This window comes from Cibotium barometz, chromosome 29 (genome assembly GCF_041138505.1).
Source record: "Cibotium barometz isolate CiBa-2024 chromosome 29, ASM4113850v1, whole genome shotgun sequence".
Classification (NCBI taxonomy): Eukaryota; Viridiplantae; Streptophyta; class Polypodiopsida; order Cyatheales; family Cibotiaceae; genus Cibotium; species Cibotium barometz.
In genome coordinates this window covers 36,466,194-36,492,139 of record NC_141074.1, presented here as the reverse complement: position 1 = coordinate 36,492,139, position 25,946 = coordinate 36,466,194, and the positions used below count along the sequence as shown (strand labels likewise).

The following is a 25,946-nucleotide window of genomic DNA, read 5'->3' as shown; positions in this document are numbered from 1 at the left end:
CACCCAATCATCCACATAAAATCGGTCTAGCCGTGCATAAATAGATCCTGCATCCCTTCTCCTGTTAGACCATGAATAAAGACGAGTGGATGGTCCCCTCGAAATGTCGTCCTCATGCTAACAATCCTTGCCGTGAATGGAGAGTATAAACCTCTCCCAAGACTCTCCCTCGAGAGGATGCACCAAGCTCTCATCATTCATGTCCACCTCTTTTATCCATTGGCATCTCAACCATGTTAAAATCCCCACCAATAATCCAATGATCAGCATGAGGCATCAACATAGTGTGAGATTTCCAAAAGACAGTCCTCACACCTCTATGGTTAGGAGCATAGAGGTTGAGAATACCAATGCGTGTAGTACCCTGCATAAGAAGGATCCACTGTGCTCTCACATGCAAAATGACACCATGTCCAATGATGCAAGGCAAGACCAAAGCTAAAACATAGATATAGACACCACCTTTGGTACCAATAGCTGGTGACCAAAAGGTGTGTCTTGAGAGAAGCTTGCCTGATCTCCCACACTGGCTAGCATCCAGTTTATGCTCTTGCAAGAGCAATACATCCATATGTCCACTTGTAATTGCACAATGAAGCTAAGTTTTGACAATTTGTTTCCGCCGATGCAGAAAAAAGCCCCCAAGACCTTGAATGTTCCATGAGACAATCTTCATAAGAACTCAGAGTAAGAACGACCAGATCTCGTGGTCGACGAAGGACCCCCTTTAGAGACAGAGATATGTCTCGCATAGGTAAGGGAGGGGAAATTTGACGATGAAAACCGTACCTCTTGTTCCCACTCCGGGGAAAAGCTAGGGCTGGTCCTCAAAACTAGAGAGGTACCATGACAGTGCGACTGCACAACATCATCCTCAAGGGTGCAATCATCTTGTAAATGTAATGCAACATCCTGTTCCAAATCCTGTGCCTGCAGAGCCTCATCCTCGAAAGAAGGATCAACATCCTGTGAGGCAAGAGCTGCATAAGGGTTGGGTTGCTCCACTAGGGGTGCGGATAGAGGGGCAGGTATGGGGGTCCGAGGGCGCCTGTTGCCTGCCAACTCTAACCACAACCCAACGCTGTGTGGTCTGTTGGGGCATAGGGGCAGTTGGAGTTTGGGCAACTACATAAGGCATCTGATGGGTAGGACCACACCGCCTCCTAGCATGGCCTCTTGATCCGGGACAATGTCTAGCAATGTGGCCTTGTCTTGACGGCAAATCTGACACTGGTCAGGTCTGTCTGCAATCTCCATCCTCTGACAGAAATGAGAGCCGTCAAGTCTCTAAAGCATGATATGGTCGTCAGTAATCAATGGTTTGCACAAAGACTCGGGGTACACCATCAGAAGTGGTGGTGACAGCGGCGGAAGCTGAGGTGGGAGAGCCCAGAAGGACCGGTACCTCTAAAACTTGGCCAAAGGATGCCTCTATGGAAGCTAAGAGCTTCCAATAAGACCGAGGAAGAGTAGAGAACCGTAGTGAGACCGGGGTAAAGCATTGATCCTCCACCACACACTGGATTAAAGCCCACTTGGTACTGAAAGAAGAAAATCTTCCTAGGGCCAAGAGGGAAGTGTCACAAAATTCCTTACAGCTTCTATTTTTCTATTGTTCATGTGTGGCATGTGGAGCCTGACATGACATACATGTATGGTTGGTGTAGCCTGACATGGTGTGTCTGTGTGGCATATGGACAATACATGTATGGCTGTTGTAGCCTGACATGATAGCACATGTGTGGCTTGTGGGGCCTGACATGGTGTACATGTGTGGCCCATGGAGCCTGACATGATGAAATTCTCTGGGACTAGCTATCTTGGAGATCTTTTGTATTTATGTTTTGGGAAGGTTTCGGAAGGATCATGAGCCCTGGACATTTTATCGGATACAATTGAGCAGATGGGTGTTTCTTCCAATCTAGTTGCACTCATGTGTGTGCATGACTTTGATTTTATCTTTGGATGACTTGTCTTGTTTGCCTAGACAATGCCTGAGATTTCTGCCTGTGTTGTCCATGGGGCCGGGGACGCCTGGGCACCCTATGAACGTGTATGTGCACACCTGTTTGGGACTAATAGGTGGTCTACATGTGTTTTGCAGGTGGTAAGTATCCCCAAAAACTCAATTTACAGCTTTATGAGTTCACATGCTAATAATTATTGGTGCAGGCTCACACTCACTTATAAGTGACCGGACAACTTATAAGTGAGTACACATTGAGCAGGACTTATTTAATACACGTGGCGGCCAAAAATTGGGCACTGGACAATATTTGGGCCTTCTTCAAGTAGGCGCCTCCTTCTGGACCTAAAAAGCACACGAGTGAGCTATTTCCGGCGGGGAGCCTCTATTATTGAGAAAAACTCCAGATTGGAGGGGGACTCATGCTTTTCAGTGGTGCATGAGGGCTGGTTGGCTGGTTTGCAGCTTGTTGGCAAGCTTCTACAGCCATCCGTCGCGACTGAAGTTCAACGGATGCATGGGAGAAGCTGGCTGACTCTTTCTATGTGTCTTCTACTGCTAGCCGGCTGGTTTTCACAGCCTGAACAGAGGCTGGACAGGGGATAAAAATAGAGAGGAGAAGCTGGTCGGGACAATCTGGACAAGTTTCCTTCCGACTTGGAGCTTGCGGGTTTGTGTGCTGCTGCTGGTCGCATTTTTCTGTGGTTGCTGAGGGCTGGTTGACTGCTGTAAACAGCCTTCCATGGCTGGTCGACTTGCCCTGTGAGCCAAACAGGAGGAAAGTGTAGACACAAGGTTGTTCCGGGCTGATGCGGAGTGGTATGGGCTGTCCATAGTTGTGCTGCTTGTGCTTGATGCCGGAAGTGCCTTTAATGCTGAGGATTTTCAACAAAATTCTGCATATGTATTTGTTTTGCTTTCATATTGTATTGGAAGAGACAGGTGCTAGCCAGTGGAGAATCCTTGGGCACCCATGAAGTTGTATTTGGAAGCAGACTCCTTTTTGGTAATCTAACCATAAAGGGGGGTGGTCAGCCCATCTTCTGGCCCCTAGTGTGGTATACTGTGCAGATTTGTCATCTCTTTTTGTCTGGCATGCTTATATGTTTCAGTTTTCATGGTTGATAAGATTTTCCGTGTACAGTTGCCCTTCCGTTGACAGGGAGGGGCTGCCAGCCAAAACTTGAGAAGTGGCTTCTGGAGAATGAAAGTCTACCTGGAAGAAACCTCGACTAAGTAGACGAGTATCCAAAGTGAGAGCTGCTAGAAGCCATTCACGGGCCTGTGAATGAGGGGGGTGGGAGCCATAAACCCTTGCAACAAGGGTGGTCTGGACCTCAATGTCAATGTCATGCTGAAGAGAGGGGAGCTTGTCTTGTGAAAAATTGATGATTCTCCCGGCTTTGGGGGGTGACGAAAGATTGGCTGCGACAGAAGCCATAGAGCCAATCGACAATGGGTGGCCGACTTGAATCCAAATTTAAATGCTGCAAAGTAAAAAGGGCAACGGGGGGAGGACAATGTAGGTGCAGCAAAGGCGGAAGCAGATGGCAGGTGCAGATGGGGGGTGGGCAAGGCGGGAGCAGAAGGGGCAGAAGCAGGAGCAGCAATGGCAGAGGCGGAAGGGGCAGGCGGGAGCGGCAATGGCGGAGCGGGAGCGGCTGGGGCAGAGGTGGAAGGGGCAGGCAGGAGCAGAAGGGACAGAGGTGGGGCAAGGAAGAAGGCGACAGCAGCTGTGGCAGTGGCAGAAGGGGCAGGCGGGTGTAGAAGGGACAGAGACCGGCAGACAGACTTTTCGTTTGTTGCCATTTTGAGGTAGTCTTACCATAGAATTCAATTTTGAGATGAATTTCTTGATTGTTTACTTTAGCTCCAAACACTGAGTTTAACTCTTACCCTGTGTGGTCTTGCAACCTTGATTTGTGATGAAAGATTCTGTGCTTTTTTTGGCAAACATGCTGAGAACTTTCAAGTTACGGAAAAGTTTTGGATGTGGTTTTCTTATCTATCATGTTTTGATGGCAGGGGAAAGTTGTTCTGTGGTAAAAACTATTGATGCGACCTATGCTGAGAAAGCTGTGTATCAAGACAAAACAAACATACTGTTTTCTGTAAACTATACCTTGGCATCTTTGGTCTGTGAAATCAGTTGCAGTTTTTGCACTAGCAGGATAAGCCTAATTTCAGATAGCTCTGCACCTGCAGGGCACTGTGGTTACTGTTGGACGAGCAAGAGCAGTAGTCACTGGTATTGGCTCGAAGACTGCTATGGGGAAAATACGTGATGCAATCTCTGAGACTGCAGATGTAAGACCACCACTCTCTCAAGATTTGGATGCTCTTCAATATGGGTTTTCTTGACCCTTAACCTTAATGATTTCTTTTGCATACCATGTTAGAGAAGAAGTTGGGCTAAGGGCGGGTCAGAGCTATTACTTGAACTCCACTGTCACTGGTCCGACTTGCCAGTGGGCCTAACTAGTAGTTGATCCTTGGGAGGCCCCTCTCCCAAGGTCAGACTCCCACCAAGGAACTCAATCACAAATGAGCCACACACCCGACTATATATCGCAGCCCCGTACTACTTTAGGCTTCTTTAATCTCTCTTAAGCACCATGGTTCAACGTTAAACAAACCTTTAATCTTAATAGCTGTATTCACATATGCAACATCATAATACCAAAACTTGAAAATATTTATCAACATAGGCCAGGGCTTAGCCTTCTGAATTTACACTAGGGCTGTTTTTCCGTCTTTTTTAGGTCATGCATGGGTCTTTATTAATCTTGCCAAGAAGCCAAAATCATTCAAGAGGGGCCTTTGATAGTTTCTCTCTTTTCCAAATTAGCAACCACCATTGTCATAGGAAACTTTTCTCTCAAGAATGAAGTTCAACTTGAGTTGAGAAGTAGTTTTTTTATTAGAACAAATTAGACTGAGGATACAAAAAGGTAAGTTTTCCCTTTATCTTTCTACATATGGCCTTCTAGACTTTTCTAGGGTGTTTCATTCTAACATAGCCTGTAATCATTGATTAGCTACTCTTGATTAAGGAGGACAGATTCTTCAATCTTGTGACACCCAAGACTTCCCACTTCCAACCTAACAGTGGACCATATCATTCTTCAGACTGGGTGGGTCATCGAATAAATTTTTTTTGGGCGCCTGGATCTTGTTGGATATTAATGCTGCACCCTCATATCGTATTGTCTAGGCATGGGCTAGCTCATGTTTGTATGGCCCCCATTATGAGTAGTAGCCAGGGTAGAGCACCTCGGGCGCTTGCATCCCCATTTTCACACCGGAAGGTCGCCTATGAGGCTAGATGGTTTAGAGATGGCTTGGATTAGACTTGGCACACTGCCAAATAGGCTACATGCTACACTGGACTGCTATATCATAACGGTCCACACATGGAGTAGGTAGACTTTACTCTTGGGACACCTTGTCCTGACATCGCGAGGCCCGAACGGGGCCCAAGATGAGCCTTGTTTCCACAGTTTTCTCTTTGAAGGTGTTCAGAAGGCTTCCAGAGGATTAGAGAGATGCCTTGGTTTAACACTTACATGGGAGACAGAGACGTATTGTTTATATTGATGCAACCGTTACCCTTGACAGATGGATTACTAGCACCTTTCACTACGCTTCTTGTCCCTGTTTGATGGGGACTAGAGTACCTCTACAAGTGGTTGATACTCTTTGGAGCCAGGGGGGGACAGCCATCCTTTACTAAGTTGGGATGAAGATTGAATTGCATACCTGATCAGCACCCAGTACTGGAGCTATTATGCAGTCTGTTAGGATAATATGTAGCTTGGTACATTGACCCTGCTTCCGAGTCAGCTCTCTGTGATTCTTGGAGTTTATGGATGTATTGTGATTGTCTGATCCAATTTCTTTATTGGGACTTGGAGAGTGGGAGCGGATTGATGTGAACAACCCTATGAGGAGTTTCAATTTCTTTGAATATAAAGTTACAAATGCCAAGCTATCCATGCTTAGATCCTTACAGTGAATTCCAACTCTTACACCACATTGGGAGAGATTTGAGATTACTCGTACAGAAGAAGTTCTGGCATCAACTTTGGCACTCCTTTAGGAGAAGGAAGATTTCACTCGGTAATTTTTGCATGGTGGGCTGCTGGTTGACCAATGGGGAAATGCTTTTGGTGCAAATCCATGATGCCTTAGATGCTCGGCCTTTATTGAGTTAGTTCAACTTGTGTTTGGAGTTGTAGAGACTCCTAGATGATCTGGAGTTCTATAAAGTGGCTCAAATGGTAGACCGATGACAAATTTCACCCACATTACAAGTTTATATTGCCTGGTTAGCCCAGTCTGTTTCACACATTTTTAATGAGGTTATGGATCCCTCAAGGTTCATAGAGGGGTGGTCCATACATGCACATTGGGGCAGGGCCCAAATTTACAAATGTATCATCTCAAGATTCATAGAGGGGTGGTCCATACATGCACATTGGGGCAGGTCCCAAATTTACCAAATGTATCATCTCAAGGTCCAGTGGATTCCTACTAGGAGATCATTGTCAATATCACAGCAAGGCTATTGATGGCACTCAGACGACCTTTATACTGAGTCACTATGTATCATTGGGGAGATATTATACACACTCTTATGGCCACTTAGGCATGTATTTAGGGTCTTTCTAAATCTGCACAATCTAGGCTTAGTGCCTTTCTTAAGAAATGAGAACATGGGATATATTTCTCTTCTAAATCCTTGGGACTCTCTTGGAATTATCAAATGAGTGTATGTTATGTATTATGATTATCTTCCACGAGCCTTCGTCTATGATTTTATATCATTTTGTTCGTAATTAAAAGAGCCTTATTTCTTTCAAAAATATATATATTTACTGTGTAATATTTTTATATACAAGAATTTTAATGATGATATTATACTTACGAACATTTATTATTTGAAAATTTCCCTTGCAATATTACATCATGAAAACACCTGTTTATCATAGTATGTATTATTTATGGCTATCTGAAATTTTTGTAGATTATTAAGGAATACAAAAAGACATTAATTAAAAATATTATATCACACATACTTGAAATCTTTTCTGCCCTAGTCTCTCTCTCTCTCTCTCTCTCTCTCTCTCTCTCTGTGGTACTAGAGAAACCACTGGTGACTATGATCACACGCATGATGAGCAAACCATCGGTACCTCATCAGATTGTCAGAGCAGAGATAGGAGCCGCACCAGTGGTTACCGAAGCCCTGTTCTAGTCAGTGACATTTTTGCAGAGGATATGGGAGCTGCCCAGACAGAGATACCCACACCTAGCACTTATCTCTTCCAGGCAGTTAGCAGCAGATGGCGATACACGATGTTGGTACACCCAGATGTGTACCTGGCTGAGATTACATGGCATGACGATTAATGCACTCCCTCCATTTGATTACAGCCTGGACTACCCCTTCTTGGACCTTAGTCGCTCTGAGCAAAACAGGGTGATCAGGATGGACATCGTGAGGCTAGATGTAGAAAGGACATGGTCCAGCCCCCCCTACCACTAGGCACGAAGATGGCCCACTATCGGGACCATTTTCTACATTTCTCCCCAAAACGGTCTACATACATGGACATCCATCTCTCACATGGCATTCGCAGTGCCATTGGACAGATCCGCACTTCATCACATCAGCTAAGGGTAGAGACTCGCAGATACGAGGGGATGAAGCCAGAAGACCGCATTTGTCAGCTATGTCACCAGGAAGTGGCTGTATACTATGAGATACGAGGGAGATACTGGTGTCTCTTCTGAGAGGGTTTTGGACCATTATGACATGTGATGGAGTTTGAGGATTAGAGGTGTTTGGCGCTTTTCTTATTGGAGCTCAGACGCCATTGAGAGGCTCTCCTACGAGCCAGGACAGCACACCAGGATCCACCCTGCAAGCGAGCCATGACATATTTTTTCAGGGCCAGGACCACCCCGGCAGATACGACCAGGACTTCCACTACCCCCTCGACGAGCCAGACGTCCCATAGACGTCCTTCAAGAGGAGTCACCCTTGATAGAGCCATAGCACTTTGTCGAGCGAGACGCCCATGCTTACCAGGACCTCGTCCACGGCCGCTTCACCACCGGTGGATTAGAGCCATCATCACCCGCCACAGGAGACGACTGCCCTGCCACTTCAGTTTCTCTATCTTACAACACCCCACGAGAGAGACCCTGAGATGAGCAGATTACACCAGTCTTATGCTAGTTGTAGATATTATACACTTTTGTTGTACATCAGTAGGAGTATTTTCCTTTCATAGCTGTTTAGGACTGTTTTAGGACTTTTTTAGTCTTTTTGGTCTTACTTTTGATGAGACACCATCAGCTGTGTACTATGTTTTGCTCTCATAGGCCACTTTGGCCTTTCATAGACGTTAATATATCTTTCTTTCTTCTCTCTCTCTCTCTCTCTCTCTCTCTCTCAACCATAAAAGAAAAGGAAGGTTTTGATACATGCACAGATATAGATGTGCTAGGATTTTCAGTGAAACAAGCAGCTATTTATCATGAATGTATATTTTTTATGGCTTTCTTGGCCATAGTAACGTTCTGTATTACATGTAGTGGGTCTTATGTTTATACTGTAGCTTGGTGATCGATGTTATTCATGATACCCATGGTATCATTGTGTGCACAAACAGGAAATTACTCCACTCAAAAGGAAGCTTGATGAATTTGGTTCTTTCTTATCAAAGGTGATGTAAGATTAATGGACTTTGATGTGTGTTTTCTGCTTTGTTATAGTTGTGTGTGTGTTTGTGTTTGTGTGTGTGTGTGTGTGTGTGTGTGTGTGTGTGTGTGAGTGAGAGAGAGAGAGAGAGAGAGAGAGAGAGAGATTAAACGTCTACTAAAGACCCAGTGGGCCTATGAGACCAAAGTGATACAATAATGTCCATGGCATATCTCATCATGGATTGGAAACTAAAAATAATAATAACAATGCCAAATGGGAGCACCATACAATAATGCAGATGTGCTAATGTGTCAAACAGCCAGAGCTTCGTCCTCGGCTCCTGAACTGTATATGTGAGCAATGCAAATGAGCCCAAAGCTGCTGTATACCCTTGCATCAATCTGGTTTTGGCTGCCTTCCGCATAGGGAACTGAGGTCTGGCAAAAGTGATCCCAAGATATACATAAGAGGCCACGTACTCCACGGGCTGCCCACTTTATGTAAATTGAAGTGCGGATCTGCCTACCCATTGTGGGAATGTGTTAAAGATCATAACCTTGGTCTTCCCAAGGTTCATTGTGAGGTCCCAATCCTTGTAAAAAGCCCGTAATGCATCCACTGCCTCTGCAGCCTCTCTGGTGAATCAGAGATAAGGACAATGTCATCTGCATACAATAAGATAGGTATCAAGACTCTTGCCAACTGTACTCTTGGTCCTCGCTGTCTATCTATGCAGTCAGATATCTCATCAATGTATAGCCCAAAGAGAGTACGAGACAGGGGGCAGCCCTGTTTCACTCCGATAGTGTTGTGTGTGACATCTGAGTCAAGCCCTCGGGGCCCCATACTCTTGCTAGTGACGGACTCATACAGTGAGGATCTCCCAAAGCATATCTGCTGGTACTTCGATATCCTGCTACGGTGTCAAAAGCCTTGCGGAAATCCACAAAGCAACAGAATATGTGATGTCCATAAGCTCTCCCCTCCTTAATGATGCCCGGTAATGTGAAAATGTGATCTAGTGTGGAGTGTCCTCTCCAAAAACCTACCTGCCTTGGTGCTCTAAGTCTCTGCTCCTCGGCCCATCGGCTGAGCTCATGATCCAAGATTGATCCATAAATCTTGGCCAATGTGTGACCAATCATAATAGTCCTGCAGTTGCCGGGGTCCATGGGGTCACTTGCCTTCAGAACGGGCACAATGGTGTTAGAGGACCAACTACTGGGAAAACCCTTGCATACTGTCTTGTTAAACATATGAACCAAAAGTGGAGCCAACACATCCTTGGCATGGAAGAAATGCTCAGCAAGCATCCCTTCATGATCTTGTTGTGCTCTCCCATTCTGCATCCTGTCTACGGAAGACCCCAAGGGTCTATGAGACCATAAGTAATACAATGATATATTGAGCCATGGAAGAATTGGAAGATCAAAATATACATTGCAGATGATTATCCTATGATCTCTCCTCACCTAGTGCCAATCTCAGGGCAGAAAGAGGGTCAGGCCTCTATGATGGGAGCATGTTATGTCGGTGGAGAACCTCCCGGATCTGTTTTTGTGTGGTGGAGGGCTCTGATGCTCTGGGTGGGGGGCGTCTGGCACATACAATGGATTAGGCTTTCTTGCTAAGAACTCCTTTGGGGCGCGGGTATGGGTGGTGGGATTTGAAGTCGGAGCAGGGGCACTAATATGGGTGGTGGACTCTGATGTTGGAGCGGAGGCATTGGTGGGTGGTGGACTTTGATGTGGATGCGTGTATCACAAAGAAGTTTTTGATGGCTCTCAGGGAGGTGTCCTGTCGGGGTTGGGCTTGTCTCTCAGCATGTTGCCTCAACATTATATCCTTGTGTCGTCTATGCTCCGATAAGTACATGTTGTAGAATCCTTGATCATCATTCTGCATATCACCCGAGTGAGTGGCCCAAATTTCTCTTGGAAAATGCAGTGGAATCTCCCCCGTATCTCATAGTAAGCCAGACAGCTAAACATATAATGTGATTATGTGCCTCATTCTCTACCACTCCCGTGATGCATACTGTGCATATCCTCTCCTCCCGTGGAATATTCTCGGCTCTGCCAGTCTCTATTCTTAGGCAGTGGGAGGATAGCCTGAGCTGGCCAATCACGATATGCATAGTGTATATGTATGTGTCCCGGGATCTCCATGAATCCATCCCTTGAGAGTCTCAAGAAGTGATCTCTGTAGAGTCACACTTCTTACCAATCTTTGACAGCGACACCCATGTGTGATGTATGTGGAGTTCGAGTAGATCTAACTGGATGATCCGGTTGATCTCATGTCGTGAGAGGTCGAGGTAGGGGGAATCTAAGCTGTACTGAAAGATATATGAACATCTACAAAGACCTGAAGGACCTATGAGATCATGAATAGTACAATGATACCATGGGTAAAGTCATTCGTCAGCCCCTCGTCTGTGGCCATAGTCTCTGCCAGTGCAGTTTTTAGTTGCTTCACATCATGAGCTAGGGCTGCCCGCATGCATATTTCACCCTCTTCCAGGATTTTCCCTATGGTGTTGCTTCACATCATGAGCTAGGGCTGCCCGCATGCATATTTCACCCTCTTCCAGGATTTTCCCTATGGTGGCGTTCATGCCATCCAGCTCCTTGCAGAGTTCAGCAGATTCCATACATGTGTTTTCAACCTTCCATGATGCCTTTTAAGGCATCCAATTCTGCCTTCACATGGGAGCTTTCAAGGCATCTAGCTCTGTCTGCATGTAAGCTTGCAATTGAGCCTTCCATGTGGCTTTCGAGGCATCTCCTCTCCTTTTTTTTCCTCCCCATTTTGGTAGCGTTGTTAAGTGTTGAAATATTGGAAATATTACAATTTTGAGTTGCATTCCTTGGTCGTGCCATTTTCTTCCCTTGTTCTGCATGAGACTCACGTAGAACTGACAAATGCATAGCAGGTGATTGCAGTAATTTGTGTGCTAGTATGGGTAGTTAATATTGGCCACTTTCGTGATGCAACACACGGAGGATTATTAGGTGGTGCAATACATTATTTCAAGGTAAGCCAGCTTTGTCCAAATTGTAGAAAACAAGGACTAAAGAGCAAAAGCTAAGCAATTCACTTTGTGTGTTTTACTAATGCCTTCCTCCCACTTGCAGATAGCAGTTGCCTTGGCAGTTGCTGCAATCCCAGAAGGGCTTCCTGCTGTTGTAACAACGTAAGATTTATGTCCAAAAAATTTACTTTTCTCAAGATTGAAAGATTCAGGATTAGGATGATCTCATTGAAAAGGATCAAAAGTTGATAAATCTCACTTACAGATCGAAGAAAACGAAAGTACTGAACCTTGTCACACATATGTACACATGATGATCCCACATGCATGCATGCACGGTAATGCACAGTATGATCACACCTGCTTCCGCGTGTGCATGCGCATGTGCATGGTTTTAAGGATAGGCTGATTATACTGCATCCTCTTCTAAACTGAAGATGCTGTGCATGAATTAGTTTCTTCCAGTGCATGAGTTTTACTGGATGTTATTCATTTGTGTCTGCTACATTGACTGTAGATGCTTAGCACTTGGAACAAAGAAAATGGCTAAGCTGAATGCAATTGTGCGGTCATTGCCATCAGTTGAGACTTTAGGATGCACCACGGTCATATGCAGTGACAAAACTGGCACTTTAACCACAAACATGATGTCAGTCTCAAAGGTAAGTTGAAGTGCCTTGATCTTCCTTCTTTGAAAAATGTTGATCTTTGGTATGCAATTTAATCATGCCCTCTCCTCTGCAGGGTGGTATGATAGCAACATGGGCAACGTCCCATGGGCACAATGTCTATGATTTGGGATATTTCGTATATATGCTTTAATAAAATTTCACTTTCTATGAATACAGATATGTGTGATCCCATCCGTACATAAAGGTGCATTTTCTGTTCAGTATGAGGTTACTGGGACAACCTACGCACCCGAGGGTCTGATCTTGAACTCCACTGGTGTTCAGGTACACATTACTGTGCCTTTTGCATGATCTTTCTGAACAAAGCCTCTATTTGAGAGCTTTTTTTAAAGTGTCATCGCACTAAATATATCCATTTCTTTTTTGGGTTGCAGATCGAACACCCTGCACACCTACCCTGCTTATTACACATTGCAATGTGCTCTGCCCTTTGCAATGAATCAGCTGTGCATTACAACTCAGATAAAGGGACCTATGAGAAGATTGGAGAATCAACAGAAGTTGCTCTGCGCGTTCTTGCCGAAAAGGTTTGTCACTCTTGAAATGACATATTTTCAGTTGATGTTTTTATGTCATTAACGTTTAATATTGGTGTGTATAAAGGTAGGGTTACCAGGCTTTGACTCCATGCCAACCGCATTGACAATGCTTAGCCAAACTGACCGAACCGCATACTGTAATAACTATTGGGAACAGCAATTCAAGAAGGTATTTTATCAGTGTTGGAATCGTTTAGGATGATATCTTTGTTATCTGCATTTTCTGGTACACCTGTGTGCAACCTTTGCGGTTTTTAAATCATTCTGGCCTGACTAAAAGTAAGAGTTTTGTTACATAGTAAAAAGAGACGGCTGTTTCCAAGCCAAAAACGCATACACACCGGTTCTTTACAGTCACCGTTTCTGTTTCAAGTTTCCCGATCTTCTCTCGAGATATTTCTTTGATTTGACCCAAATCCATGTTTCCCCCTATTTTTCTCAACTTTTTTCCTCATTTCTTCTTTTTCCCCAATGTTACGTTTCATTTATACTATATATGATATGATATTGAAGGCCTGCTGTTTCCTTATCTCAAGCTGTTTCTCACATCCATTCTGGTTTCAGTTTCTGTTCCATGTGACTATGGTTGTGTCCCACGTCGGTTTCTGCTCCATAAGACTATGGTTTCACTGCAAACTAGAGCTTCAATCATTCAGAAAATGAGATGCTAAATTTTTCCTCAACTGCAGGTTGCAATGCTTGATTTCTCCCGAGAAAGGAAGATGATGAGTGTTCTGTGTACGCGAAAGCAGCAGGAGATTCTTTTCTGCAAGGGTGCTCCGGAAGTTATTATTGCACGATGTACATATGTGCTTTGTAATGATGATGGTTCAGCTGCTCCCATGACCACAGAAATCCGTGCAGAGCTAGAGGAGAAGTTAAACAGGTCTACTTTTGAAATTTACTTTGAGAGAAATTAGCCATCAAGTTTACGAGATTCTGTGATGTGGTCTTTTGATTGGCTGACATAATATTGTTCGAGTTCCATGCCAGACTTGCATGTAAGGGCCTATGCATTTCAGTGCTTCGATAAATGATAAAGCAAGCAGTGTGTCCAGGAAGGTGTGGAAGCTGTCACCCATGGCCATAATGAGGTTGTTCGCCCTCCCGTGGGTTATAGTGGACGTCTATAGGGACTGCTAGACTGGAAAAATGACTAGGGTTGGACTTGTGGACTGTGTTGTGCAGACAAGAATCGACACCTTCACAGATTCACCTAACCTTAGCCACCTAGGGACAAGGTCCAGAGGAAAAGCTGTCAATTTGACACTGAAATTGTGGTTGGAGCTTTGGGGGCTGTTGTAGAGTGTAGGAACTCCTCTGAATTACATTTCAAATGTTGTGGGGCCTGCAGATTAGCTTGGGACCCCTCATGCCAGAGGTGGGTATTCAAGTGTTTTTTACTAGAACAGTCCAGGCTTAACATGGATTTTCTTTCCCCTTTTGGTTGCTGCAATTTTCTCTGGTTGGAACCCTCTTGTCCCTTGAGTGTGGATTGCAAACGAACCATGTTAGGGACATGCTTAGGCAGATGCAACCAAATCAGCCCATTCAGAAGTTTGTCAATCCATTCCTTATGGTCCTTTCAACTTTCAACATCTTCAGCGTGCAAGTCTTCTCTTTGGAGGAGATATGTGGAGGTATCAGCCTAGTGGCAACTATGTCTCAGTTAAGGTCTCCATTGAGAAATGGAGTGGTAACCCAAGCAACTGAGAAATGCTGGGAGGGCTTGGGGGAGGAGCATATGGGAACGTTGGTGTCGGTGTCGGTGATGAGAGTGAAAGCGGCTCACCTCAAGTCGACGTTGACGATGCTTGGCTATAAGGAGTCCTGATTGTCATCATACAGGTCACTAATCATGTACTCATTGATTGGAGCCTCTTGCTCCTTGGTTTCCTGGTGAGCAAGCTGGTGTTGGATACCTTGCAAGCCTTGCCTGAACTTTTTGTGCAAAGCGGCCACAAAACTCAAACTTCCACATAAAAAGCTGGACATTGAAAGAGGTAGAAATCTGTATAAAAGGTCCTCCCACGTACAAAAACTCCTCCCACTACTCTAAAGTCAACATAATGAGGAGGGGGGGGGGGGTGGGTGTGGGGGGGGAGAGAGAAGGCTAAAACAAAGTTGCAATTAATATGAGGTTTGATGTCTATATCTACATTGATTTTCTTGTGAAAAATTGTGTATTTCTTTTGAAGTAGTTGATCTAATACTGCATTGTAATATTGCTATAATTTTAAGTGTTAACATTATTATTTTTAGACAAGATTTGTAACTGTGAAAATTTCCCTTTTTTCTTGTGAATGTTAAGCTTTGGTCAAAAGGAAACATTGCGATGCCTTGCAATTGCGTTGAAGCTCATGCCAGTAGCCAAGCAGACACTGACTGCCGAAGATGAATGTAACTTAACATTTGTGGGCTTGGTATGTGATTCCATCTTGCATTATTACCCTTATGCATGCTTTTTTGATCATTGCAAATGCATACAAGTAATGATTAGGGAAATTCTACTAATATTAAGCGAGTGACCTCAAAGTTGGAGCCTTTTCTTTCTCAATAGACGCTCTATTTTAATGGTAATCAATACTTTGGATTAGTGATAGTCTTGCTTACCTTTTTGTGGGTTTGAATGTTAAGTAGAAGACAAGATAAGGGAAAGCTATCCAGACATACATTCACAAGGCATGTGCACTTTTGTCATTGAGGATGAGAGTCAAGTTGGCCATTATCATGAAAGCTACATGGTGAGAGAGGATTGGAGGTGGCATGGACTTAAGACCATGAGAAGCTTTAGATAAGTATGGTATAGAATATGTAGATTAGGAGGTGGCATGTTCTCCTGCCTTCCCCCACCCATCCGCCCACACGAAGCCCCTGAGTCGCTGTCCATCAACGCAGCTTTCCTGTATCTCTGCAAGATCTTCTGAATCTTACACCTAGAAACTCGTTGTTTCTCATCTAGTTGATGCATCAATGTTATTTATTTTCATTTACTGAGATCTAACAAACAGGCCAATGCTCGAGCCTCACTTGCGTGGTGTGAAAGATCTTAAGCCCTTGTCACAAGGTGATTTGTTAGCCTTCCTTCATACAGGGCGACTGATTGGACATCAACACTTTCAGAAAGACTGTTAGCCCAGATTTGGCTAATAAGAATTTTATTTTCTAGGAATGGTAGCACATGCCCAAGCAGAGTGCTTAGGAGCGAGGTCATTTCCTCTTGAGAGCGGCCAGCCAGGGAGGGGACTGGTTCTGAGCATGTATTTCAGCCTGTTGGCTGGTTTTTCTTTTGAAAAAAAAGTGTGTTTAGCGGTTGCATCTACTGGCAAGATGTTGAACTGATGTCAACAGAGCTGCTCTGATAGGAACGAAGAACCATATTTCTACTCAATAAAATGTGGATACTTTAAAAGTTTGGAATATTTCAAAGCATAGACAAAAGTTTTTAAAGGTGTCACACCAAAATCATAAGTGTCAAAACTTGATGTTGGCAAGGTCCCAATCCCATTTTCATGTTTTCACCTAAGAGGAGTTGTTGCTGACCCGGTTGAGATATGCTCGCATTGTGATTCAACCCTTACCAATCTCATTGACAACCACCTTGGAAAATGTTGGTCGGCAAGTTGGGAGAGGCCATGTTGGTTAGAATGTGACATCACATTAAGCTTGGCTTTAGAAAAGTAATTTCCTACCTAGTTGTCAATGAAGATAAAGGCATTGTAAAGCACAGCCATGTTATTGCCATTGCAATGCACATTCAATCAATACTTCTGATAGGATTTTGGACAAGGAGATATTAATCAACCACATACATTTTTACAACCATAGCTTGAATGGACATAAGCAAATTAAACAATCCAAGACAAAGCATGAACAAAAAGCACAAGACAGAGCATTGGGTGCAATCTCCCCCCCAACATGAGAGGTTCCCTCTCCTCACTTGGGTATTTAAAATGCTTATCACCTATCTCACAAACGTCAACCATGTCAGTTACAATAATTAATTGGAATCCACACAATCAATCCCGACATGGCAACACAATATAGGCACAAACACATACACCAATAACACACTTGCTCAGTATTGGTAGACTTCTTGCCTCCATCCTTCTTCTTGTCTTTCTCTTGGGCAATCCTCTTGCGACACTCATTGATGCACCCCTACTTCAAAAATGACAACCATTCACACAGTCACTGCATTCGCAGCTCACCATGGTTGGAGTATGCATCAGTTGGATATAAAGACGACATTTTTGAATGGGGATCTTATGGAAGAGGTGTATGTACAACAACCTCTAGGCTTTGAAGTTTGTGGTTGCAGGGCATGAAAGCAAGATGTGTCTCTTAAAGAAGTCACTCTATGGTCTGAAACAAGCTCCTCGAGCTTGGTATGAGAATATTCATGCACATTTGGCCAGCCAGGGATTCCAAAATAGTCCTGCCGAGAGTACTCTATATGTGCAGAGAGATGGTTTAGACATTGTGATAGTCATCTTGTATGTGGATGACGTGATTTTGACAGGGAGCAGTAAGCTGCAAATTACAGCTTTCAAAGCTTAAAAATTAGAAGGCATTTGAAATGTCAGATCTTGGTTGTTTACATTTCTATTTGGGCATACAGTTTATGTAAAAGGATGGCGGCATTGTTATGTCTCAATCAAAGTTTATTCGGGGGGCTTTCGAAAAGTTTTTCCATGGAGGATTGCAATCCTATAGCCACACCAGTTGAGACAGGTGTAAAGCTCAGTTGCTTTGATGCAGGTGAGCCTTTTGATGCTACCGTGTATAGCTAGGCTGTGGGATGCCTTATATACTTGTGTTCAACATGGCCAGACATAGCTTATGGTGTTTCCCTGTTGAGCAAGTTTATGCATAGCCTAGGGACAAAACATTGGCAAGCTGTCAACAATCGTATCTTTAGATATCTCCATGGCACACAGACTTATGGATTGTTCTATGTCAGGGAGGGTGACTTTCAGCTTTGCATTTACAATGATTCAGACTAGGCTGGCGACTACAATACAGGACAGTTAACCAGTGGCTTTTGCTTTTTGTTGGGGAATTCTTCCATACCATGGCTTCGCAAAAATCAACCTACAATGGGCGACTTCTTCATGTGAAGCTGAGTACAGAGCAGCCTTAATAGCCACGGTTGAGTGCATATGGCTGAGGAGGTTACTTGATGACCTGTATACATGCCATCAACTGGGTGCTACTCCCCTTCTTATAGATAGTCAAAGTGCTATGGCTGTTGTGAGGAATCCACTTTTCCACACAGACCAAGCACATAGAGGTGCATTATCATTATTTGCAAGAGAGGCTTCATGCAGGTGACATTAGCGTCATTTATTGTCCTCATTTATCAGAGGACAATGTGGTGGGTCTCTTCCAAAGGCGCTTTCTCAAGAGAAGTTTGAAACTTTCTGCAAAGTTTGGGCTTGATTCCATTTGAGGATTGATCTTAGGACATTTTTGTAGGAGTTAGGTTGTATTAGTGCTAAGCACACTGGGCCTTAGTTTGATGGTTTTTAAACCTTATAGCCACTTTTAGCCACATATATAGGGACACATGGCACACATTGCTTGGACCTCTTTGGGGCTTTGTTTTAGGGGTTAAAACTTTTGTTAATCTTTTTCCTCCCACTTACGTGAGAGTTTTCACTGCCAACTTGACCTTCTCTGTGTGTGTGTGTGTGTGACTTGTGCCTTTCAAGATTTCCATTGCCTCCGTCAACTGCTTTGCCAACATAGTACACTAGCTCAATATTTAAGATGGAGATCAACCACAATACTTATAACACTAGCATGTCCCTAAATACATATACTGATAACATTGAGTCGCTAGTATTAAGTGGTCTCACCCACGATACCAATCCGTCAGCATGATATAATGGTCACCGAGGCATGCCCGAATAACCATAGAGGGATGAGATCTAACATCTTCCTCTTGCATGGCGCGCGCGTGTGTGTGTGGGTGGTTGTGGGTGTGTGTGTGTGTGTGTGTTGGGGGGGGGGGGGGTGTTGTGCACTCTCAGCTAGCGGGGACTTCATAGCTCATGAGGCTTGATAAGCTTTTCAACCTTTTTGTGTTGTGGCAATTTCAATGCATTTTTTTCATTTTTATTTTTTATCGATTTCCTGTTTGTTTTCTCTGTGTCCTCTCCTTTTCCTGGTTACTCATTCCATGGCTACTTCCCCATCAGTGCCAATGGTTTGTTTATTCTTGGTGTTGCTATTCTAAACTCAGTTGCTGCTTGCCAATGGAGTCCTAGCCCAGCTGTGGGGGGTGAACTGAGAATGGGGGATCCCAGGTTCGAATCCGGCGTGATGCTCCCACCGGAGGCATCTCACCTGTCATTGAGCAGGGGCATCCACACCGCCTTTGGGCGACTTCTCATAACTCCCATCGGGCAGGCTTCAACATCTACTTTTTGAAGGATCTACTACCGGGGAAAAAATAAATTCAGTTTCTGCTTTTGTCTCTCAGGTGGGAATGCTGGATCCACCGAGAGAAAACGTGAAGAAATCATTAGCAATTTGTAGGGCAGCTGGAATCCGTGTCATCGTTGTTACAGGAGACAACAAGGTGGGAGACTTTGCTTCTAACTGCTACATTCCTGACCTTGTGAATGTATTGCTTTTGGCACTATTCAATGAGGCTCTGAATATTCTTTATGTGGTTGCCTTAGTAAGAATCCAGTTTTTTTAGTTCATCTTGATTGGTTTTATTGTGAAATAGGCCACAGCAGAAGCTGTTTGTGACCGCATAGGGGCTTTCGATCACATTGATGATAAAGCAGGAAAATCTTACACGGCATCAGAATTTGAATGCCTTTCACCTTTACAGCAGACTGTAGCTCTTCAGAAACTAGTCCTCTTCTCAAGGTTAAGTAAGGAAAAAAGTGCAGCAATTGAGTCTTTAATATCAAGTTGTAGCAGGCAGGGCTGTACACAGCAATGGAGTTGTTGGCATGTATCAAATGCTTCTTTGTGGACTTGTTCAAGGATAGCCAGTGCTGTATTTCTACAGTTATGCTCTTAAAAGAATGTGCCTGTGTTTCTTTTCATGTCTTTCTATCATATGCTTTTTGAAATCTTTCCAGGGTGGAGCCATCACACAAAAGCATGCTGGTAGAGGCACTGAAGCGCCAGAATGAAGTGGTGAGTATGCATACACATTAAGTGAGATCAGGAATGGCCTCACATTAAGAGGGAATTCACAAGGTGATCTAAGCTTGGTTTTTGCAGTTTGTGTTCACAGGGTGTGTGTGCAAGTTATGTTTTTACAATCCTGATATTTAAACATCATTATGATAAAGAGAGGCTTTGAAATCAGAAACTGGTTGATGCAGGTTGCAATGACAGGTGATGGGGTGAATGACGCTCCTGCATTGAAAAAAGCAGACATTGGGATCGCTATGGGATCCGGTACAGCTGTGGCTAAGGTATATGTTTCTGAAGGTGTTGAAAAAAGCATCTTTTTATGATCCCTTGAAGGTCTTACATTAATTTCTATTTTTGTGCAGGGTGCATCTGACATGGTGTTAGCAGATGACAACTTTGCCACAATTGTTGCTGTGAGTATTGTGCATTCATTGCCTAGGTTTCTTTCAGAGGGCACGGGGCTTGTATGAAAATTGGAATGTACTTAACCTCCATCACGTGAGCTAGGTAATTGCTTTGTGCGCGCGTGTGTGTACATGCGCATGCGCATGTGTATTGAGTATTGATTCGAGGTCCACTCAAACATATCTTAAAAAGATGAGAAACACCTCTGCTTACATTGTGCAGGCAGTTGCAGAAGGAAGGGCGATATACAACAATACAAAGCAGTTCATACGCTACATGATTTCCTCCAACATCGGAGAAGTTGTCTGCATATTTGTCGGTGCAGTCCTGGGGATGCCAGAGGCACTCATTCCTGTAAGTAACAATGTCCCGCGGCAATCCCCCCCCCCCCCCCCCCCCCCCCTTGCGGCAAAAAAAAAAAACACAAACTAAATGGAACATAATGCTGATTACATAATACACCCAGATGAGGCCAAAGGTTCCTGGTGTGGGTTTCTCAATAGTTTTATAAATATGCATTCTTAATAGTTTAATAAATTTGCATTCAACCCTCCCTGTTCGTGTCCTTCCCAGGTTCAATTGCTCTGGGTAAACCTGGTCACAGATGGACTTCCCGCAACTGCAATCGGGTTCAATAAGCAAGACCGGAATGTAATGATGATGTGGCCCAGGAAGGTAATATTTTTTAACAGAATTAGGACTTGTTTGTTTGCTAAGAGTTGCAATAGTAGGTTCAAATCCCAGCTGGTGCTCCCCTGATGGCACCCCACGTGGCTTGACCACCCACGGAAAAATTGCCTTTGGGCAGGCCCACAGAGAAAAAAGAAAAATGGCTTCTACAGTCTTTCAACTCTTGTAGCTAATATTAATGTCTTTTTATTGCTGCAGCTGGATGAAGCTATTGTTAACGGATGGCTTTTCTTCCGGTACATCGTTATTGGAGGTATTTTAGAATTCAGACTAGCTTAGTGGAGATAAATTTGCATCATATCACTAACACCCTTGCATAAACATCTTCGTGAAATGTTTTCACATCTAAAAAGCCTTGTCTCTGTGTGCAGCTTACGTAGGCCTAGCAACAGTTGCAGGATTTGCATGGTGGTTTTTGTACTTCGAAGCGGGGCCTAGACTGCCATACAAAGAACTGGTAAGAGGAAGTAATAGCACCTGTTGCAAGTAGCTCAGGCATACTGCTGCTTGTTTCATAGGCAAAATTATACGGCCTTTTGGCTTTCTTTAGAGCATTGAGGGGACCGTCCTTGTGCAGGTGAACTTTGACAGCTGTGTGGAAGGCAAATTCCACTACTCGTGCAGTGTATTCCAGGACAGGCATCCATCGACCATCTCTATGAGCATTCTGGTTGTCGTTGAGATGTTTAATGCTCTCAACAACTTGAGTGAAAACCAAAGCCTATTGTAAGTGTATATCTGTGCTCTGAATTTTTCCTACCGAGATCTTCTGTCTTCATACTTGAACATGAACAACCCCTAAGGTGTGTGATGTAAAAAAGGATAGCTTTTAGAATCTTCTGGTATGCATGGGATTAACAGAAGAACAAAACTCTCTGCCTTCATGATCTTGTAAGCTAATTATATGCCTACCTTTTAGAGTTCTGCCTCCGTGGAGTAATCCTTGGCTACTTGGATCCATCGCCGTGACAATGGTTTTGCACTTTCTAATTCTCTACGTACAGCCTTTATCCGTCATGTTCTCTGTACGTGTTATTCCATACCTTTTTTTAACTTGCAAATGTGTAAGTAGACCTCTTCATTACTGTATTCTTAATCATTTTTCCTTGGATCACAGGTGACCCCCCTTTCTTTTATGGAATGGAAAGCTGTTTTTTGGTTCTCTTTCCCCGTAGGTCCCGGTGTTTTTTGTCATGAACATGGTTATGTTGGTGTGAAAGTAGAGATCTTTTAAAACACAACCTCAACTTCTTTTCTCATCACTGATTTTTACCCTACCTCTCTGCAGGTGATCCTTGTGGATGAGTTGTTGAAGTTTTTATCTAGGCACATGAGAGGTATTATCCCTGATTTTATTACACAAGTAGATAGTGATCTTGCCCTGCCGGTCCCTCATGGGTGGGGGAACATCCATGTCCACCAACCCCTGCCTGCCATCCAATCGGGTGGGGGCTTTCTCTAAAGACCCTAAGATTGACATTGTTGAGAGTGTGAAGTTCTTGCTGATATCAACTGACATTCTCACTTCTTGCTTTCTGTGAAACTTGCAGGCCCGATTTTTCCGTTAAATCTAAGGCGGCGGCATGATTTTCTACCTAAAAGTCAGACACGTCAACATTGAGAGCGCTCCAATATTCCATTTCCTTTATGTAAGGTCATATTTCAGCATTGATATAGAGGCTTTCTCCATCTGGCATCTTCTCATTTCAGTTGAGTTTTCACTCAATTTAGGTATATGATTTATTTAGTACCTTAAATTTGAATTATCCTCGTTAAAACAGAGGGTTGATATTTTTACTACGGCGGAGAATGTACAAGTGGTGCAGTAGCTTGAATTGTTGATGACAGATAGTTCTACACATGATCATGCAAACAAGTTGCTTTTATTATATACCATGCCACTGCTCTTCAAGTGATAGAGGAGGATGTCCCTTCGCAATGGGTTAACCTATCTTTGAATGGCCCCAGTACAATGTGCTGAATAGAACTGACATGAAGGTCTCAGCAGGGGCAAATAAGTGTGTCAGTTGACTATGCACAACTAACCACGTAAGGCATGTGATGTTCCTATGGTGGTGAATGATATTCCCATTTTATCTATCGTTCCTTGAAATGGTACCAAAAAGATGGGTGTTATAACTAACTACGTGAGGTGTGTGATGCTCCTATGGTGGCGAATGATATTCCCATTTTGTCTGTCGTTCCTTAAAATGGTACCAAAAAGATGGGTGTCCATTGGGATAGCATGCCCCACTGGTACATGTAATGGTCCGTCTTCTTGGGTTACTTGTGCCTTATGCAAGACTGAAATTCCTACATGTACATAAGAAAGACAACCGAGAGAAAAAGCAAGTGTTTTAACGCCTGTGATCAACATTATAAATGAGGTTTTTAATAACACATAGTCGAACTTGTAAAGAATGTTACATTTTATCATACAAACTGAAAACATTGCCGCCGCCTCCCAATTTGATGTGCCTGCTTCTCCAACAGCCCATTTCTGCCCACCCAACTGTCCCCTGTCCACTGCTGGCCGCCCAGCTCATTGATTCTGCTGCCCATGTCTACCCAGTCCTCTGCTGCCCTCTGTGCTACCATTTCTGCCCACCCAGCTGTCCCCTGTCCAGTGTCTGAACTCCCATGACTGGCCATCAAATTTGACAGGTGGTAAGGGATTGTCAAAGACGTTCTCTATCAGGAGGCTATGAGTCTAGCCAGAGACCTCAATCACAGCAGTAGAGTGTGTAGTTAGACTTGGAGGGTATGGATCAAGGTGTGGAGAAAGGCCTAGATTTGCCAAGCACCTCTTACTTTTGAGGGCCCTCAACTATATATTTTCAATTGCTGCGGTGGTCTTCAAGAGGAGCATCATGGGGAACTTGAGAAAACAGTCTTTGGAGGTTACTCCTAGCTTAGGAGGGACAAACACCCAACAGTTCCATTCAGCCTATGGTAGAGGGGTTAGCCCTTCCGCACAGATTCCACAGAAATTTCCACTTCTCAGGTGGAATATACTCTGGTTTGTCTTGAGCTCACGTCCCATTGGATCTCCATATTACAGGAGAAACTTGCCTCCTCGATTCTCCCATCATCTGGAGGCAAGACTTTGTTCCAGTTTAAAACTTGGCAAGCATTGATAGATCCCCCCAGTTTAAATCTTGGCAAGTATTGATAGATCCCCTCTTGATCGCTCCAAACACTAGGAAGGTGGTGTGCAAAGATTTGGACGTCTTAGGGGAGAATATTTGTGTATCTTAAAATTATTATCCAAGGAGTACCTCCAGAGCTCAAAGCAGAAAGAGACCATGATTTATATGTTCACACTTGCCATGGTCTTAGACAGATGACTACAATCACTTGATCAAGGAAGCAATTCTACCATTATACCCAATACTGAGGATTTCTGTTTGGAACATAGAGGTGGTGGGAGGCTTTCCCGCTCGTTGTTGCAAGAGACAGTTGGTTACAAGCCAACTTCACCACCCTCTAGCAGAGGGCCAGATTGATACTTTGAAATATTTTCATGCTTCAAGATCATGGCTTGGAGATGAGACAATTTGCTAGGAGTGGTAAACTCCTATTTGGGTATGCTTTTTAGTGCAAAGCCTTTGGCTCTAGAGGGAGCACATTTCCCTCTCACACAAAGAGTGGATCATCTTACCGGACGGAGAGTCGAGAATTGGCTTCCTCAACATTTATACACCTAACCTCTGTAGGTAGAGGATTAATTATTCTAGTGGATTAGGCAACATCTGCCTGTGCTGACTGCAGCCACTTGGGTCACATTTAGGTGTGACCATAATAATATCCTCATGGAGTCATGTGAAAATGGGCATATTGGTGTCTATCTCGCGGCCTGTTTCGAGGAGCTGGATAAATATTATGTTGACGTGAGAATATGATGTGAAGTTGTCAACCCTGTAGGAGAGGAACCCTCAACCAAATATGCAAGCATTGTGGATCCATTTGACCCTTTTGATGGCCAGGTGGGAAAAGAAAAAATCATTTTGTGTACAAATTCCTTCAAGAGGGCTGAAATCTGGCTTTTTGCTAAAAATAGCAGGTAAGTGACTTCAAATTCAGACCAGATCTTGTGAACATGTGAACTTCGACAGGGAAAATCAGTGTGCAAAGCCGCCTGCCGTTTCAAGTTCATCTATCCCTTGTTTTGACCAGGTGGGGAAACCTTCAAGTTTCTGAGCCAGGTGTGGTAAATCAGTGCAACGGCCCTACTTCTGAAGATTTGAAGATGATGCAAACCGGGGCTATGATCCAAGTGTTCTAATTGGTTTATATGAGCTTTATTATTGTCAAAGTTCTTGCTATCTATACCGTTCCATATGAGTATGGCATCAAGAAAAAAGGACAACAAAATTCAATGTTTTGAAAGTTATCTTTCAATGTAAAAGGACAATAAGTAACATATCCTCATTGGTGTGGCCAGCCAAGAACATCATTAATGTTTTCTTGAGTCTTGATAGTAAATTATGTTCCAACATGTATCTTCTTATGTGTCTAGAAGACACATACCATGATTGTTTAAAGTTTTTGTTTTGTTAAGTTTCTAAAATAGTTGCTCAAGACTTGGGAACTAATAATATTTTAACATATATTTTTATGTAATGTAAAGGTCATGTATTATCGTCATTTTAAGTTTGTACTTAGTGGTGAGGGGGATAACCCAGCGGGTAAGGGCTCTAGCCCTACACCACGACGGCTTGGGTTCAATACCCGTCCCCTCCTC

The 25,946-nt window shown here is 43.7% G+C and overlaps 1 protein-coding gene across 6 annotated transcripts in view; it reads left to right on the top strand.

Moving 5' to 3' along the window:
• The window catches only part of LOC147622112 (calcium-transporting ATPase 3, endoplasmic reticulum-type-like), an 87,497-nt gene extending 61,802 nt beyond the window's left edge, over positions 1-25,695 (top strand). The window contains exons 10-35 of one of the 6 annotated variants that reach the window (XM_086823205.1): positions 3,992-4,077; positions 4,172-4,273; positions 8,647-8,700; positions 11,614-11,715; positions 11,816-11,874; positions 12,230-12,374; positions 12,561-12,668; positions 12,779-12,931; positions 13,008-13,112; positions 13,633-13,829; positions 15,255-15,366; positions 19,431-19,529; positions 19,683-19,828; positions 20,047-20,104; positions 20,296-20,388; positions 20,470-20,520; positions 20,735-20,866; positions 21,086-21,187; positions 21,401-21,455; positions 21,574-21,659; positions 21,780-21,928; positions 22,122-22,227; positions 22,320-22,373; positions 22,491-22,539; positions 22,753-22,851; positions 25,263-25,695. In XM_086823205.1, coding sequence (XP_086679331.1) covers positions 3,992-4,077; positions 4,172-4,273; positions 8,647-8,700; positions 11,614-11,715; positions 11,816-11,874; positions 12,230-12,374; positions 12,561-12,668; positions 12,779-12,931; positions 13,008-13,112; positions 13,633-13,829; positions 15,255-15,366; positions 19,431-19,529; positions 19,683-19,828; positions 20,047-20,104; positions 20,296-20,388; positions 20,470-20,520; positions 20,735-20,866; positions 21,086-21,187; positions 21,401-21,455; positions 21,574-21,659; positions 21,780-21,928; positions 22,122-22,227; positions 22,320-22,373; positions 22,491-22,539; positions 22,753-22,823 — 2,474 coding nt within the window. In that variant the 3' untranslated portion in view covers positions 22,824-22,851; positions 25,263-25,695. Of the gene's footprint in view, positions 1-3,991; positions 4,078-4,171; positions 4,274-8,646; positions 8,701-11,613; positions 11,716-11,815; positions 11,875-12,229; positions 12,375-12,560; positions 12,669-12,778; positions 12,932-13,007; positions 13,113-13,632; positions 13,830-15,254; positions 15,367-19,430; positions 19,530-19,682; positions 19,829-20,046; positions 20,105-20,295; positions 20,389-20,469; positions 20,521-20,734; positions 20,867-21,085; positions 21,188-21,400; positions 21,456-21,573; positions 21,660-21,779; positions 21,929-22,121; positions 22,228-22,319; positions 22,374-22,490; positions 22,540-22,752; positions 23,121-25,262 lie in introns of those variants that run through there. The other 5 variants (XM_086823207.1, XM_086823209.1, XM_086823208.1 and 2 more) reach the window with 5 other exon arrangements.
• The last annotated feature ends 251 nt before the right edge of the window (positions 25,696-25,946 follow it).